The sequence below is a fragment of the Grammomys surdaster genome, unplaced genomic scaffold, assembly GCF_004785775.1.
Source record: "Grammomys surdaster isolate TR1022 unplaced genomic scaffold, NIH_TR_1.0 279, whole genome shotgun sequence".
Classification (NCBI taxonomy): Eukaryota; Metazoa; Chordata; class Mammalia; order Rodentia; family Muridae; genus Grammomys; species Grammomys surdaster.
The window spans coordinates 2,901,515-2,919,813 of NW_021604720.1; the positions used below are offsets into that span (position 1 = coordinate 2,901,515).

Genomic DNA, 18,299 nt, shown 5'->3' on the forward strand with positions numbered 1-18,299 from the left:
GGACCTTTCACTACTTCCAAACTGACTCTAAAAACAGCTGACATGTGCTCTGTACAGACTTCTGAAAAACACAAAGTCACCAAAGTCACTTTCTTTTAGAGAAAGCAAGATCAGGCTACTATTGAGAATATTTTTGTGCTGGCAATGGTGACTTTTAAAAATATAGTTCAACTAAAATTTTAAATTAAATGCTAAATTCAGCTAAAATAGTAACAAAAAACTATTAGAGAAGAATAAACAGAAAACTGCTATAATATTCAAAGGTCACACGCTATACATTTAGAAAAGTATTTAATTATATAATTAAAATCTTAAAACCTGACTTTTATTAAACATAGATCTAATTCAGTGTGCAATGTTCAAGTACATTAATTTTTTCTCTTTTCTGTTAATTTTTGAAAGAAGAGTTTCATGTAGCCAGCCTGGCTTCAAATTCTCTATGTAACCAAGAATGTCAGTGAACTTTTGCTCCTGTGTTCAGAGTGCCATGATTAAGTCATGTGCCAGCGTACCCAGTGTATGTTGTGCTGGGGAGCCATTCCAGGGCTTTGTGCACGACAGGCCAGCACTCTGTCGATCCCGCTATAGCTCAAGTCGAGCTTGCTACCTTCTCATACTCAGTAATGTATCACTGAAAACCTATTCAACTGTTGTGAACTTTCAAAAACAATTTTGCTACTTTAATCAAGATTTTAAACAATACAAAACTTATCATAAGACAGCAGGATCAGTATTTATGTATAGAAGTGATTCTTCTTTTTGTAATAAAGAAAACCCTGACATATTAAACTAGTCATGCTGGCCTGCATCTAGAGATGGCCTACATTTGATGCTGTCTTCTAGGGATGCTGTGATATTAGAAATGATATCTGGTATTGCACTGATATGTCCCCTAAACATAGCTTTCCAGCAGAGGGCAGCATTTACACACAGGTTAAATATACATATGTCAAATGTTTCATACGCATAGCATAGCATATTTCACTCTAAGTGTTTAAGTTAAGGTAGTTTTTGGTTTTCTTTTAATTACTATTAACCTACACCATCATAGTCAGCTTCCATTATTGACAAAATGTTTTAGTATTAATTAGTTCAACAGCTTGCCTCAAGGGTTTAGAGAACTACCTGTGAATCAATGAGACGTAAGTGTGAAGGCTGAGTGACAGCCTGAAGTAAATGCATCACAAGCTCACAGCCCTTAAGTCTTCAAGTCTGTGACCTTGTCACTAACACTGGTCCATGTGAAAGAGGACAGCTAGAAAAATGTCTTCCAAATGCTGCCCTAGACTAAAGCACCAGGGCGTGCCCTCACTTGAACAATACGCACTTTCGCAGAAGCCCCACTTCTCATCTGTCTTGTAGTCATAGGTTGTGGCACACCACAGTCTGCCATCTTCCCTCCCATCTGACGTGCACTCATCATATTCCTTATCCAGGAAAAGAAAAGGGAAGTGGCAGGGCTCCCCGTGCGCCGTACCTTCAATGGCAGTCAAGACTGAAAAAGAAAACAAAAGTCTAAATATGAACACCCCTGTAATTTATGGATTCAACAGTGTTCAAGTTCAGCTATCAAACTCTGAATGCAAAGAGCCACACTGCATTATTTGTAATCGGAGCCAGAGGATAGTCAGAGCTGATTTAATTGGAGACAACTTGAGGTCAAGTCAACTTAATGAGCCTGGCTGACTACTCACAAGCATCTAGCGTAGACTTTGAGCTCTTAAGATAAGCAGCATGGTGTTCAAAGTTTACTGTGAAGTGGCGTAAAGGTTGTGATGAGTCAAAGACTAGCCTGGGCTACAGAGTCACAAAAAAGCAAAGCAAAGTGAAGCAAAACAAGTACAACCAAAGAGCTTCCCAAACTCTTGTCTAAGGGGTGAACAAAACCAAGGCAGATATAAGGGAACCATCTCAGTTCTCTTTTTCTGAATTGAGTACATCAACTTCAATTATCTACTGGGATAATGCTTCCCCAGGCAAATTTAATCATTTACATATTCCTCTGTGAAGCACAATTTATTAGGGTACTTATCATATGTACTGAGGATTTTATTAGTTTTCCCCCCACCGGTAGCTCTGGCTAGACTATTTAATATGGCTGCTGTCATGCCAGATAATAAGTTCAAGAACTGACAGCTGCTATTATTGCTAACAGCCTTTCTCTAAAAGGCTAGAAAGCATCCCTCCTTTCTTTCCAGTTTAAATAAAGGGTGTACCCTAAGATACTAACTGTAAAATTACTTTCAGTAAACTGAGAGAGACGAAATGTTTCAAATGGTTGCATCAGATAGATGCCACTTATCCTATAGCTGAAAGGGACGCAAGCATACCTCCTGCAAGAGCTGCTGCTCTTGCTGCTCAGACAGTGGCTCCAAGTGTGCCCATGGCTGTGTGAGAAAAGGGGAATCACACAAGTACTGCTGCCTTCTGATTTGCATGGACTTACCCAGATTTTTTTGTTTGTTTGTTTGTTTTGTTTTCATATGCTTCTAACCAAGTAGTTCTCAAACTGTGTCTGTGACCCCTTTGGGGCTCCAATGACACTTTTACTGGGGTAACATATCAGATATTTATATTACACTTCTTATGGTAGCAAAACTAGTTAGGAAGTAGCAATGAAAACAATGTTGTGGTTGGGGTCATCACAACATGAGGAACTGTATTAAAGGGTCTTGGCATTAGGAAGGTTAGGAATCACTGTTCTAACTTACTTACCACATTCCCTTCTCTACCAAGTATATGAATAATAAAAGTCAATCCCTTGATTTGAGAATAAAGGAATTCTATGACTGTGGAGAATTGGAATAATATTCCAGGTCCAATGTTACGTTCTCCTGGGTTAATCTTAGTCCCCTACATAGCCTTTATCATCCACTCACTCGTGTCTGACATAACATCCTTTCACCTGTTAGATAAAACCTTTGGCATGCATAAACTTAGTAGATCATTAGCCTCTATCAACTCAAAGGGTACAAATGTCAGCAGATAGCATTTGAACCTATAACACATTTCCTCATTTTATTTTAACTCTTCTAACCTGACATCCCTATCAATACACTTGGTTAAAAAGAAAAAAAAAAAGCATTGATTTGCAGTTTTCTTTTTTTCTGTGACTATAAGACTTCATGTAACTGCTTATACGCTGGGACAATCAATGCTTCCAGGCCCTGGTCACTCATACCTGGCTCAGAATAAACCTTCTTACTCCCTTGGAGGGTGAGTAATATTTTCAGTCAACAGCAATGAAGACCTTTCCATCAAAGTTGGGGCCTGCTGGAAGCCACTGCCTATGACTTCTTACTTCTCCAGTAGATGAAGGGTCCTTCCCTGGCATCCCCAGAGCAAGAAAGAAGCAGAAACATTTGATATCACCCAGCAACTTGCTTTCTCTGAACCTGTCTGTACCAGCTGAAAGATCACGGTGTTGGTTAATCTACTGAATTATTATTATTCTTTTATTTTTTATTTTACTGTAAGGAAAATATGTTTTTATATGACATAATCAAAAAAAATTGGACAGTATGCAAATGTGAAGAAAATAATCAATCATTTTTGCCTATTGCTTCAAACTCCTTTTCTCCAGCGTTAAGGAGGCTTTATAGAAATTTTGAGCTTTTCCTTTTCATTTGCAAACAGGAAAAAAATGTCCCTCCCCCCAATATGTGTGACTCACTTGTCTGTATAATGTGCTTTATGCTCAACCCCCATTTCCCTCCGGGGAGTCTATAGCTTTGGTACATGCTAGGCCAAGGTGAATAAATGGCTAGTTCCCAGTCAAAACATCAGGCACTCGACCTCTCATGAGCTTCCCTGTGGGCAGCGTCTCACAAGTCTCACACGTCACCCCAAAGTGCTCTGTGCATGGGAGCTGTGAAGCACCCCGTGAGTCCCATGGAAATGAGGCTCTGAAAATGTAGGTAAAAAGTGTTTTTCAGCTCCAACTCCCCACAGCAAATACTGGATGCAGTATAAATGACTAGTTCTCTCAAACCCTGGCCCAGCTCCCAGGAGCTAAGCCTTATCTTCCAGTTCAAATAACTGAGACACACTGACTAAATCTACATATGTACACTGGCTGCATTTTTTCCCTGCCTTTTCTATAACTTGTAACATTTTTTAGGTGTTGACAGATTGAGAACTTCTTCTCAGTTTTGGAAAAAATCAATAAATAAATTAAAAATTTTGCTCAGACATTATGTCTGCCTGTGTGTCTCTAGTTCAGTTTTAGGTGTGTGTGTGTGTGTGTGAAAGAGAGAGAGAGAGAAAGAGAGGGGGGGGGGAAGAGGTGCATGAGTGCATTGCCTACTGAGACTAGAGAAAGCTGGAGTTTCAGGCAGTTGTAAGCTGCCTGACAAAGGTGCTGGGACCTGAACATAGGTTGTCTGTAAGCACAGTATCTGCCTTTAACTGCTGAGTGATGTGACACTCCTAAGAGAGGACCTTAGGAGCTTGTGTCTTGTTTTCTCTATTGCCACATGTATCTTTCCTTCATTGATTTTGCTCTGAATCCTTCTGTTGTATAGTCAGGGCCAAGTGCTGTGATTCCTTCTAGAAAATCACCAAACCCTGGGATAGCCTTGGGTACTCTGATGACCTTGCAAGTGGGATTTACTAGAATGACCAGGACACACTGGGAAGCACTGCTAGGGAAAAGGAGAGAGAGGGACACCGCATGATAAGCCTGGTGCACAGGCCGGTTACAGAGTCACAAGGGGTAGCGGCTGAGGTTCTGTGTGTATGAGAAAGTTACCACCTGTGGGAGCTGAAAATAAGGGGCTTAACTCTAGGAGAGTGGGCTCGGTTCCCTTGCTGCTCTTGGACGTACTGTACTGTCTATGGAATGGGAAAATGAAAGTTCTGTTGATACGGATAGTTTTGGTTTTTATCTGTCCTCTGACGAAGCCTTAACATTCCCCAGGTGAGATCAATGACGTTAAACTTTACATTACTGTCTCCTCTAAAAGAGTGTGTACATGTGTGTATCGGGGTGCAGGATAGGATTAATGATTAAATCAGGTCCCAGGACTGAAGAAAAATGGCCGACAAGGCCGAGGATCTGCAGCCTGGCTGCCATCACAGCTGCTGCAGTCTTCCCTGCTGTCCTTACACCAGCTGGGTCATCTGGCTGCTCTGAGGCAACACAGCAAATGTTGAATTTAGGACTCGGGTCTGAACAAACAGCACGGAGGGTAAAAAAGGAAAAAGGGGTTTTAGTGGATTTGTATCGTGTGCTTAGTACATCTTAGATATGAGGTAAAAATTCACACAAAATACTCAGTACGGATGATTTTGTAAGAGGTAGTACCTTGGTCAAGGGAACCTGAAGGAAGATTATGTTACTGAGACACAACTTCTTTGGCTTTTCCAGCAGCACAGGCTGGAATTGAAGTGTGGAGCACTGGAAACATAACAAATCTCAGCTGCTGATCATTTCTATTCTGGAAAATGTGGATTGGTCTGCTTAAGGGGAACCAAGAGGTAGTCTATAGATGGAGACAGATACTCTTTCAGAGTTTAAAAAACAGGTTTTGGTTGCTAACTCACTCTTGTAAAAGCTGAAGTCTGACTGGCTCCTTCCTTTCTTCCCCTCCCTCCCTTTTCTCCCCTCTCTCCCTTTTTTGGTGATAGGATCTCACTACATAGCCTTGGCTGGCCTAGAGCTCACTATGTAGATCAGTTCTGCCTCTGCCTCCAGAGTGCTGGGATTAAAAGCGTGTCACCAGAGCCAGCCAAAGGCAGATAATTTTCCCACTAGACTGTATTTGAATAGGTCAGTTAAGACTAAAGACTGACCAGACAAAAAGGACTTAGGAAAGCCTGACTTATTCAGCTCCCTGGCCCTGAAGGACCTTGGTTCTCTTTTTGCTAGCATCTGGCCTTCTTCTGAGCCCTGACTTTACAGACCTTAATTGCCTGGACTTGATTCTGAGCCAAAAGCCAACACTGCTTAGGATAGGCTTTCAGTCTCAGTGGGAACTGTGCCCCGTCTGATGCAGGAATGAGCTCAGTGAACAGCACTGAGGCTCCCACAGCCTCACACATTTAGGACACTGCTTAGGGGCCCTACAGCTGTGAAAAAGTCCTGATTTTGGATGTCAGCTGGCCTAAATGGCCACATCCATATGCCCCAGGGATGGGCTCATTCTGTGCTTGGGACCCCCTGAAATTCAGCTCCTGACTGGCTGTCCATGTCTGATACAGATAGCACTGTGACTCTGTAAGTCTGTCGAAGGCACAGTGCAGAGACCATGAGCCTCTGCTCACTGTAGGCAGGACAGCCTGATTCCTACTGGGCAGGTCTCACTGCTGCTGGCCTATGCTTGCTTCCCCATCAGCTGCAGTGCACAGCAACAGACTGATGAGCTGGCTCGGTTTCCTTCACCCACTTCCTGTTCCGCATGGCTTAGGGAAGTCTGAGCCATCACTATCTTTCCTCAAACTGACCCATAAGTGAAGAATGAGCAGGGTGAAAGTGTAGGAGAACACATGAATTTATCTTCAAAGCATTTGAAAAGTCAGGATTCTGTTGTGTTCAGTTTCTGTGCACTAATAGTTACCCAGATGTATGGTTTTCTGTGATACTGTTCTGCACCTCTTCCATATAACCCCTCTAGACAAATGACATAGATAAAACTAGGGAATGGCTGAAAAATGTGTATTTATGATTTCTGGATGGAATTACTGATTTTCTAACAACTGAGCAAAGTAAGCAGAAACTCCTGCATGGAAGAGGCAAGAAAGCAAAGGGCATTCATGACCTTTGGAAACCAGTTCTAGAAGCTGGACTGTCCTAAAGACAGGCTAGCCAGGGAAGACAGCAGATGACCCAAACTTTCAGTTTCCACAGAGAACTCCTGGAGATCTTTCATAAACTCATGGGGAGAGGGACTGAGTTATGGACAGCACAAGCATATGAACCCTACTGGCAAGTCCTCTGAAACCAAGGACCAGACTAGGAAGGCTTCCATGGTGGAAGGTCACATTATATCACTTAACCTGTATCCAACAACTGTTAGGTCTTTGTTTCCAGGGTTACCATGTGTGCTACGGGGGATGGAACTTCTCAGAACCCTACTTCAGCTCTAAGTCCGTTAGGTCTACTTCAACCTACTAGACCCAGTAACACTGGGTGTCAATTAATGCTTTGAGCCAGGTAAATATGAAAAACTGTTAAAACAGAAACTTAAGGAGGAAGCCACCTGGGTTTCTAACAGATCTATTACAATTCATAGGATTTGCTGTAATTCACTAAGAACAGAACTCGTAGAGGACAAAGCAGCAGGCTGGCCTCATATTCCCAGGTCTTACTGATACATCTTGGCTTTACATATGCCTTGGACTAACGACCACAGAGGTAGAGACCGTGCTGTGAGGAACCAACATAGCAGGCCTACATTCTATCCTTGAAAAGGGTTATCCTGCTGATGAGTGTTCCCCTTAGGTGGCACGAGTGAAATTATTTATTTCTGATGTGTTCCCAGCTTCAGAGTGGCTCCCTCAAGTTATACAAACAGTACAGTCCATGCTCAACACTTGCCTTCCCTCTTTGTGTCAGCAATTTTGGTATGTGCCAGGTACATGGTTGCCACCTTGTTCAGCTCCCAATAAAACTTCAGTCTCTTTGTTAGCTCCAGCCTAAGGTAGTGGGGCTCTAATGTTCACTATGTTACTATTACTTATTACTGGAGAGTTAAGTGTATCTGGTGGGATATCCCTGGGAGAGGACCCCTAGACTTGACTTTGTGCACTTCTTCCTTTGCATTTTAAAATTAATTAGCTGGGGGAGAGGCAACGGCATGCCACAGTGTTTATGAGTGCTGTGTGTAAGTGTGCATGCATGTGTACTTATTATAAAATTAGTCTATTAAAATAGCTATGACTACAACTATGTGGTAAGTCCTCAGGTTCTTCCTGGTGAATTGCTAACCTCGGGGCTGTGGTCTTGGCTAACACAGTCTAAAACATTCAGGAATAGAATGGTTGGGGTCATATGGGAGATGGGGGCAGGAGAGGAAGCTGGAAGGAGGGAAGATCTTAACACTATGGTGACAAGGCTGGATTCTGAGGATGACAGGTACCTGCAAGACTGAGCAGAAAGTTGGCTCTGCCTGCTTGCCTGTCTGCCTGCTGCCAGGGACTGACTTTAGAGGAAAGAGTCCAAGTCTGAGCCAGAAGGAGGCTCTTAACCCTGCATGGTGCATAAGCTGCTGCACAAACGGCAGCTGAAAGAAGAGCAGACATTTGGTCGTCAGGTTTGTTCGAGGTGGTGAGCAGGGCATTTAACCGTGAGGAAAACCTGTGGAAGGCCTAGGATACAAACTGAACAGCACACCTGGGGAACTTTCTGAAAAAGGATGTTCCAGGGAGGGCTGCAGGGGTTGAGACTACAGAAGAGCTGCTGACAGGCCAGATTCTGTGCATCAGGCTAAGAAGTGGGAAGTGTGTGCTTCACTGCAGAAGGCAGATGGGAGCGAGCAGCTGTAATAAGGAAGCAATAGGGTCAAGTGTGAATTTCAGGAAGATTAATACAACAGCAACACGAACCAGACGCTGACAGAAGGAGTAATTTAGAAGAGACTGTCACAGAATCTCATTCTAATGTAGCTGAATGAAACATATAAAGCCATGTAATCCCATGCAATATATGTTACACATTACATATGCATAAGTGTATAATAAATATTTCATATATTATGAATAAATGAAAAAAATCAATCCAAATCATTACTGAAAACTAAAACAAGTTGAACAGGCAAATGTAAATGTAAGAGATAGTTAAAACACTATTTCAAATCCCTAGTAAATACTTCCAGAGACAAAAAAAATCAGAAATCCCAATTTGTTGTATCCTTTGACTGGCCTAAGAAAAAGAGAGACAACTTAATAACTATCCCTTATAAACATGCTTGTGACAGATCAGCCATCAGCATGTTAAAGGTTAAGGGTTGAAGCTATGGAAGTGACCCTCCACTGCACCAGAGGAGCAGAGGGTTCAGGTGACACATCGTGATGCGTACACAATGAAGCTTCCATAGAAATCCCGAAGGACTGAGTTCCCAGAGGGTTTCAACAGCTCAGAGGACAGGGCTTCCTAGAGGGTGCTGGGCCTAGAGGGCTGTGGAAGCTCTGCTCCCCTCCACCTCAGGCCACACATTTCCTGTCTCACTGGTCACCTGTCTTCTGTAACATATTTTACAATCAATGGGTAAACACACGTTTATTCCTGACTGTTGTGAGCTGCTCTAACAAATGAACTGAACCCAAGGATGATGTCATAGGAACTCTGGCTCACACAGACTGTCAGAAGCACAGGCAACTGAGACTTGTAACTGGCATGTGAATGGGGCAGGTGGCAGTCTTGTGGGACAGCATTTGACCTGGGGGATCTGATGCTATCTCCAGGTACTGTGATGGAACTGAGGTAAATAAGAGGCCGGCTGGCAGTATCAAGTGTAAAATCCACTGCAGACCTGCTTGCTCGATGTGTGGGAAAATACAGCTGGTAAGTGTAAAACAATTGCCTGCACTTGGCAAGCATTCTTTTTAGTTGACAGATTGAAGACTTTTTACTTTTTAAGAGATGAGTTTTCTATTGATACGGATGGCGTAATTTTGACTGGGCCTGACTCCTGACAGTGGCTGTGATGGAGTGAGTGCTTGAGTGCTGCTGTGTTCATCCAGGCAGTAATAAACTAAATGGCAAAACGGCAGGCGAAGGCAGAGAGGGATCTGCTGCCAAACTTAAAAGGACATTTAATGCAGTATGTCCTAAGAATGAGCAGCTTTCTGTGTGCAGCAGTGGGTGCACATTAGAGGAGCATGCTCACATACGTTTCAACGGGAGAAGGCTATGACGATGTGAATCACATTACCTCGGAAGACAGAAACGTTACAGGACGAGGGTGGAAAGGATGGTAAAACTCCTAAAACAACTCTGCGACCATACCAAGAAGTCTGTGTTTCTTTTCTTTTGTTCCACCTTGAAATATTACTTTAATTTTGTCCTCAAAGGAATTTATATGTTAGTATGCAAAAAAGCCAGGATATTAATAAAAAATAAATGCAATTTTCTCTATGAATTCAGGCCATGTAACACCAAATCTGCACGGTGAATATCTGAGGGACTAAAACCTTGAAAATCCTGTAAAACTGCACTCTGCACTTTCCATGTGGGTAACAATCAGCAAGACCAGCTCCTCTAGCATCTGTCTACACTCTGTAGTTTTAAAGTTTCAATGGTCTCTTGCTACATGAGGTGAAATCAAGCAATGCATCAGGCTACCTGGCTTCCGCACTCTCTTTAGTTCTTCATAGGTCTTGCTGCTGGGATTCGGAGATTCTAAAAAGCTGATCTCTTCTGTGACACCGACTTCCTCCTGGGTCTTGGAGCTATCTTCCTCATCCTGAAGAAGGGATTCCACTTCGGATTCCTCAGAATCAACAAATAACTGGCCAGCAACTACTTTGCCTGTGGTGGTGTGGTCCTTCACTGACTCATCTGTGGGCAAAGAACTCTGAGAATATAAAAGAGCATTTGTTACTTATCAGCTGAAGCAAGACTCCCTCCAATCCAATCTGCCCACTGCTCTGACAAGTGTCTGCAGGTGTCTCCTTCAGCTCCGGACTACAGACTCGGATGTACTTATCAGAGTCAAGTCTTCACCACCTGACTAACTCTGTATTTCACTCAGATGTCACCTTCCCATAAGCCTTCTGTAATCTTCAAAGTCTGGATTAAGTCCCTCTTTTGCATGTACTCATCCTACTTTACACTTGCCCTTGGTAATTCTGTATTAGGACTTCCTCTTCTTATCTCTGTTCCATCTAATCTAGAGATCAGCATTCATAACTAGCAGACCTCCGTGGATATGAGAATCAGTTATACTAATGCAACCCGTGAGCATGTACACTTCCTCATTTGATTACAAAACATGACATAAGTGGATACAAATGGCACAGGCTAGGCCTTCAAAATTAAGAGACTAGAAACATTAAAACTGGGCATGGTGATGCTTTCTTTTAATCCTAGTATTTGGGAGGCAGAGGCATGAATCTCTGTAAGTTCAAAGCCAGTCTGGTCTACACAGGGAGTTCTAGGCCAGCCAAGACGACACAGTGAGACCTTTTCTCAAAAATTAAAAAAAATTTTTTTAAAAAGTGGGCAAGGTGGTGCACACCTAAAATGCAAGTACTTTGGAGGAGGCAGGAGAATGTGAACTTTTAGGCAACTCTCAGTTACACAGTGAGTTTGAGACCAGCCTAAGCTACATGAGACTTTGAGTGGGGAAAAGGGAATAAATTCAATTTTCTTTTAGGTACTAGGCATGCTGTCTTAAAGCTCTTTTGTGTGACTGTCCACCATCCATACAGCACATTCAAATCCAAGTTGAAACTGACCCTAACAGCACTCCATAGGGGAAGACTTACTTGCTCTTATATAGGTCAGTGATTTTTTTTTTTTTAAGGCCAAAGAGCTAGAATACTGGTATCATTTATCTTTTTTAATTGACTTCTATTACTCAAAATTAGTATGTCCTTTTAAGGTTCATAACTCCTGCTTTAATTCGTTCAGTACAAATCTTAGTACTTACCTTGGAATCTAAGGATTCATCCTGGTTAGTTTTGTCATCTGCAAAGAAATTTTAAGATAAGTTATCTTTTTTTGTTGGGAACTATAAATGTTAAGAAAGCACACTAAAGACATCATGTGTCCCTATTCAGGAGTCCAGGTATTTCAGGAGTTATGTGTGAAAAACTTGAAGGAAGAACAAATACACATCAAGTAAGAACCAGTCACTGCATAATAAATGAAGCTAGAAATATTAAAAAATTGATTATATTCAATACTTTCATAAGATATTAAGGGAAAAATATCCCCCTTCTTTTTCTACATAGGAAAACCAGGGGGCTGCCTTCTCTTCTCACTCCCCTAAACCAGTCTCGTCTTCAGATTCAGTTTACAAAAATGAAGCTTTCTCATCACATCCCAGGTTTTCAGCTCTTCTGGTTCTCTGCTGAGGCTTTTGGGTTATCATAGGCTATTTCAGGATTTTGTCATTTCACTAATACAATAGGATGAGAACAAATAACAATTGTGATTACTGTTCAGCAGGCTTAAAAACTAGATTTGGACAAATACGTTTAAATTTGTGTTCTACTTCCCTAAAGGGATAATCAGATATAGGTCAAATGTAGCACTCAACTGTCATGTGTTACTTGTATGAGAGTTATTTATTAAATCAACAGTTTCCTTGTGTCTGTGTGACTGTGTAAGTGTATGCCATGTGTATGTGGGTGCCCCTAGAGGCCAGATGACAGCTGGGCCTTAGACAGCTATGGGCTGTCTAACAATGGTGCTTGGCACTGATCTCAGGTCCTCTGAAGAACAGCATGCACTGTTAATTGCTGAGCCATCTCTTCAGCCCCAAGAAAGCAATAGCTTCTTAAAAGGTGTGTGTGTGTGTGTGTGCGCGTGTAGATGACTCAGTGGTTAAGAGCACTGGCTCTCCTCCTGGAGGACTCAGGTTCGGGTTCCAGCACCACACAGTAGCTCCCAGCAGTCTGTTCATGGGAATCTGACACCCTTTTCTGGCCTCCATGGGCACCAGGAATGCACATGTTGCACAGACATATATGTAAACAAAACACTTTTCATACAAAGAAAATAATTATAAACCTTAGAAAAAAAGAAATCAATAGCTTATGTTTAAAAAAAAAATCAAGTGGGTGGTGGTGGTACACACATCTTTAACCCCAGCACTCAGGAGGCAGAGGCAGGTAGACCTCTGAGTTTTGAGGCCAGCCTGGAACTACAGAGTGAATTTTACAACAGCCAAGGGTACTCAGGGAAACCCTGTTTCAAAACAAAACAAAACAAAACAAAACAAAACAAAACAACAACAACAAAAACAAAACAAAGGTCCCAGCCATTATCCACAGCTTGCTTCTGAATGCACACAGGAAACAGTTTTCTCTTGTCCTTTCCATGTTTTTGGCTGTTTCCACTAGTCTTGGTGGCTGTTGCCCTTTTTCCTGCTCTCTATAGAAACAGGCAACACTCAAGCCAGGTGCAAGCATTTGACCTTCGTAGTCCCTGCTAATAAAAAGAAACAAAAGAGTCACATGATCTTCTGTTTCCTTCTTCTTTTTCTTAAAATGTTCTGATTTCATCCTGCATGGGGCATTTAGTCCCCTGTCCTTAAACTATGAGAAATTTTCCAGGAAATTCATAAAACTACTTCTTATTTGTGGTATTATTTTTGTTTCAGATGTTGAAAACATAAGGGACTAATATACACTTAACTGCATATCTGTGAAAAATAAGTCTCCCAGTGATGTTTTACCACGTGTGTGCTTCCAATAAAAAAAAAAAAAGGAGAAGACAGTTACTATTTAGACTCACTTGCTTTAAGAGGACGACCTTCACAATGCTTTACTTTTGCAGGTCGGAGATGACGATGGGTAGTAAGGCATCCACAGTGCCCATGACATTTTGGTGGTAGTCCATGAATTAACCACCATCCTACCTCCTAATCTTCTGAAGATCTAAATGGTTAAAATACTATTCTCAGTAAATCAGTGCTAAGGGATGGAAATCCATCCCTATTTTTTTTTTTTTATCAATGTTGTAAGTACAAAGGTAATCTGTTCACCACAGACACCAAATATTGAGCATATAGAGAAGGCACCAACAGTACAAATTCATATGCTTTTCAACTAGCAGCATGTGCAAATCACTAAGTCAGTCACACAGACAGCTGGCAAGTAAATAATATACTGATACCTATATGTAACTATAAATGATACACATTAGAATGAAACACAAAGTCCGTGAGGCACCGGAGGAGCCAATGTGTTGTTGAACTCCAGGCAAAGGACCTGTGACAACAGAGTGGTTTCACATGCATTGCATCATGCTTTCTTTCACACACTAGGAGCACAGACTAAGATGACTTGGTCAACAAAAGAATTCTTTCTCAGTTACTAAACTGGAAAACCTACTCCAAGCAGTAGCTTTAAGGAGAAGCTATGTTCTCTTTCCAGCTGATATTTACACATATCACCTTTTAAAAAAGCTTCTGGTAAGAGACTCTACTTCTGAATGTAGTTTTCAAGTGAAAGAAAAGACACTGCAATTATGCATAAATTGAAGGCATAATGTAATGACCGAATAGGGCATTATGTTTTTAATCAACTACAGATACAAAGAAGAAAAAAATGCAAAATTCAATAAAGAGCTCCAAATTCCTTATTCATCAGCAGTACATCTAAAATATAACTACTTGTCAAACTACTTTAACTAACTGTACCCCTTTCCTTGAAAAAAAAAAAGATCCATTTTTATTTTTGATAAACTAGCTTAGAGAACTGCACATGACCATGGATATTCTGTTAAGGATAGGTGGTCGTTACAAATTCATTTTGTTATGTGTCATGTCTATTAAATAGGCTAGTCCAGCTCCAAACATAGGAGCAGTGAGGTTAGTGAAAAGGACTGCCATCCTGCCTTCTGCTTCGCTTGACATGGACAGGTCCTAGGCAATACCTGATCCTAAGTCACTCCAAAGCTACTACCTGGCTTTCTCACATACTTATTTGGACACACACGGTTCAGTATGGAAAGCTTGCTCGGCCTCTATTGTCCTAGTCTGTCAAAAGGGAATATGAATATGTTCTGTTGATTCACAATGATGTTCTTTATAAGGAACAAGTAAAACCAGGAAATGAAACATCCCTGCTAATCCAGAAGCTGCTCTCTGAATTTACAGATTAATACAACTTGCCTCAAATACCTGGCAGTGTAGCTAATATAAAGGCAGTGACACGCATTCTGCTGATCTCTCTCAGTCTCTCCCCACCCTGTCTCTGGATTGAGCCCAGGCTACCCCAGTGAGCACTACCAATAGGGAACACTTCCAGCTCCAACAAGGCCTGTGTTTCTAAGTGAGAAAAATAAATACCCTTCCACTTGAGAAAATTATGGAGAAATATGTGTGTGTGTGTGCACGTGTGTGCCCTCCTCTCAATTTATTCATTTACAAGAAAAAGAAAGCAATTTTAATACAGGTATTATACATTTATATATTTCTAAGCTAACATATGAGATGATCTTCCCCAACAGTGATTTGGTTGTAAGTTCAACCTGCCTTGGATAAGATTAACATTATACACAAAATTACAACAAAATATGATTTTTTATTAAGAGCAAAGCTTTAAATCTAAATTTTAAAAATGAGGTTAAAAATAAGCAATTGAATGCATGGCTTGGACAGCTGAAAAATCCAAGCCTTTAATTTATAAGGCTCTAGATCAAAAATGACATTGGACTTCATGGAAGCAGAGTAGAAATGCCAGGCTCCTGGACACCCCATGATGTCCTAACCCTAGGGTACCCAAACCCAAGGACTGCAAAGTCCCTTATATAAAGTAGAATACAATTTGCAGATATTGTCCATCTCGTCTTAGAAGGTAAATGCTAATCAGTTATGATATTGTTTAGAAAATAAGAATGGAAGCAAAAAGTCCATGCATGTATAGAACAATTTAATCCCAAGGATGGCTGAATCCGATAATGTGGGACTTGTGGATGAGCAGGTCCACTGGCCTTCCTTCCCTCACATGCATTTTTATAACTGTAGTTCAGGTCAAGTGTATGCCTCTACCAGAGAAATGCTTTGGCATGGCTGTCACTGTGTCAGAAATCTGAGTAGGCAGTTCTTAAAACTCTGTACTCTACTTACACCAATATAACCTTAAGATTTAACACTTGAGTGCTAAGTATTTTAGAATAACCAAAATACTTAGAATCAACTGGTGACTGTCTCTACCGTCCAGAGCTCAAAGTACATGCAACAGGGTCGACTGAAGATGCAGGAAAAACTGCCATGCTTGAACATTCTTTAAACTCTGCAAACTGTATGCTATGCTATTTAGTTGCTGGAATCTTCAGGCTTCGGTGCGAAGAGTCACAGAGCTTGTTCATGTATGGGTATGTGGTATATTCTAGACCTAGAACTGTATTCTTAGCAAACTCCCAAGAGGAACTCAGTCCATCAGGTACTTTACCCAAGGCAATGGGCAGCTCCACTTCACACTTCTTTTGAACAATACCTGCTAGAATTTCTGCAAGAGTCAAGTATTGTACAGTCTTTAAAGAACTGCTCTTCAACACAAACTGTCATTTCAAATGAAGCATAATTCTGGCAGTAAAGTGATTACCATATGTTTGCCACTTTTGAAAGGGCGCCTCCAAATACCCCGAGACAGGATTTTGGTCTAACTCTCTTATTTTAGAAGTAGAATGGTATTATGGCTTTCATTTACAGCTAGAACAGAGGATCTGGGGATTCAAAAAAACCATCTGGGAAAATCTGTGTTTTTTTTTTTTCTTTAAAAGAAGTTGACATTTATATTTTGCAGTGTTCCAGAAGAAAGTGTAAAGCTACCCAACAGCTGTCTTGTTAACCGAAACTGATTAAAACTCAATCTTATGTTTATTACCGCTTAAACACTCTAAGTACATTTAAAACAAACATTTCTAAGGCAGTAAGTTTTCTGACATAGGCAGATCAAAACATTAAAAAAAGAAAATCCTTTGTAAAGAGGTAATGTAAGTCAACTAGTTGAAAAATCATTTTAAAGGCACACAGCTTTTTGTGGTTACAGAAAAGGGCAACATTATTTTCTATTAATTTTGAAAGAACCAAGTCTTTCTCAAAACTCATAAAATCACTATCTAACAAACTCAAATACCGTGGACATCGTGGCAGAGGTCACATTTTCCCAGGACGGGGGACAAGTGACTACAATTATATCAGAAGTTTTTCTTTTTAAAAACCAGACTAACAGATCAGGTGTTGAGCAATCCCTCCACTGTCAACATCCTGGTCTCGATGAACCCTGCTCTACACAAAAGTGACAGCTCCAGGTATGTCAACTGCAAAGCCCAGCGTGTCCCGGAGCCTGTGCACACATTAGCTACGTGAAGGTAGAGGAATCTCAGAGGGTCTAAGCCAGCCGTCAGGAATCCCTCCCCACCAGTAAATTTCTAATTCGTCAGAAGTCACCTAAAGTTTGCTGCGTGCGAGAGGTGTGGGCAGGGTGACCAGACTTTCCTTACGTCCAGCTTCCTATGCACCCTTTTCGGCCTAGGCTAACCGATGCCCAAGGCAAGAGCGAGTGACAGTCAGGGAGAGGAGTGCCCGAGACCGCTGAGCCCCATGGCCCTGTCTCCACAGAAGTCGGGGGGCGGTGGCTCCGGGCCTGCTGCCCGAGGCTCGATACTGACCCGAGGTCGTAGCCGCCGAGCCCAGGAGCACCGCGCAGAGCAGCAACGACAGCCCGACGCGGACCTGCATCCTGCTCTCGAAGGTCGAGAGCCCTCGCCGTCGCCGTCGCCGCGACCAACTCAGCCACTGCCTCTGCGCCGCCGCCTCGCAGCCGCTCTTCCTGCTCAGGTTCCTTCTTCGCCCCTTCCCAGGCCTCCCTGGCCCAGAGTGCAGCCAATCCGCGCCCGCCGCTCCAGCCTCCTTGGCCAATGGTCGTCATCGCCCCGCCCCACATATAGCTACGCCCCCTATGTCATCTTTTAACCAATCATTGTGTACGGTTCTCATACCAGCTTTCCCGGTTGGACCACGGCCCCACCGACATGGCCCCAGCTAATTGGTAGCACTTGAATCATAGTGTGAGGCAAGGGCTCGGAGGCGGGGGAACCCTCATCCAGGACTACAACTCCCACAAGGAATCGCACTAGATTTTTCTCGGCTGATGCTCTTGGGAGATGCAGCTTAGCATAAAGTAAGGGTAGAAGCCGCAGGTGGCTGAGGCCTTAAGGAGTTAGGCTAGATATTCAAGGGAATGGATTCATGGGACTTTTGCTTTTGAACCAGAATAAATATCAAGGAACAGATATCAAACGGTTAAGAACTTGTGAGGTTGCTAAGTATTTCTTTGTAATTATTTTGAGAATTTGAATTGGACATGACGTGAACACTGAGAAATAAGCAGTAGCTGAATTGAAAATTTTAAATATTTTAAAGATTTAATTAAAAAAACACTTAAATCTTTAAAAAAAAAAAGCTTAGGTAAAGAAATACCTGAAGTTTACAGAGTCTACAGTACAGGAAAATGCCGCTTGTCATTTCCCTAATAAAACAAAAGAAAAGAAATTTCTCCCGGTGAAGATTAGTTCACCTCCTGTGATAATTTTCACTAAGGCTTCCATATCTATTAGCCACCCAGTAAAAGTTCCAACAGCTCTCCCAAACCCTTCAAACACCGATCCTCATTCTTCTCTT

General features: G+C 41.9%; 1 protein-coding gene across 2 annotated transcripts in view; it reads right to left on the reverse strand.

Moving 5' to 3' along the window:
• Sel1l (SEL1L adaptor subunit of ERAD E3 ubiquitin ligase) overlaps window positions 1-17,442 on the reverse strand; it is a 42,737-nt gene extending 25,295 nt beyond the window's left edge. The window contains exons 1-4 of one of the 2 annotated variants that reach the window (XM_028777252.1): window positions 17,288-17,442; window positions 11,592-11,629; window positions 10,283-10,514; window positions 1,478-1,495 (exon numbers count right to left, since the gene is read on the reverse strand). In XM_028777252.1, the coding sequence (XP_028633085.1) occupies window positions 1,478-1,495; window positions 10,283-10,514; window positions 11,592-11,629; window positions 17,288-17,357 (358 nt within the window). In that variant the 5' untranslated portion in view covers window positions 17,358-17,442. Of the gene's footprint in view, window positions 1-1,327; window positions 1,496-10,282; window positions 10,515-11,591; window positions 11,630-17,287 lie in introns of both variants that reach the window. The other variant, XM_028777251.1, reaches the window with a different exon arrangement.
• Between the last annotated feature and the right edge of the window lie 857 nt (window positions 17,443-18,299).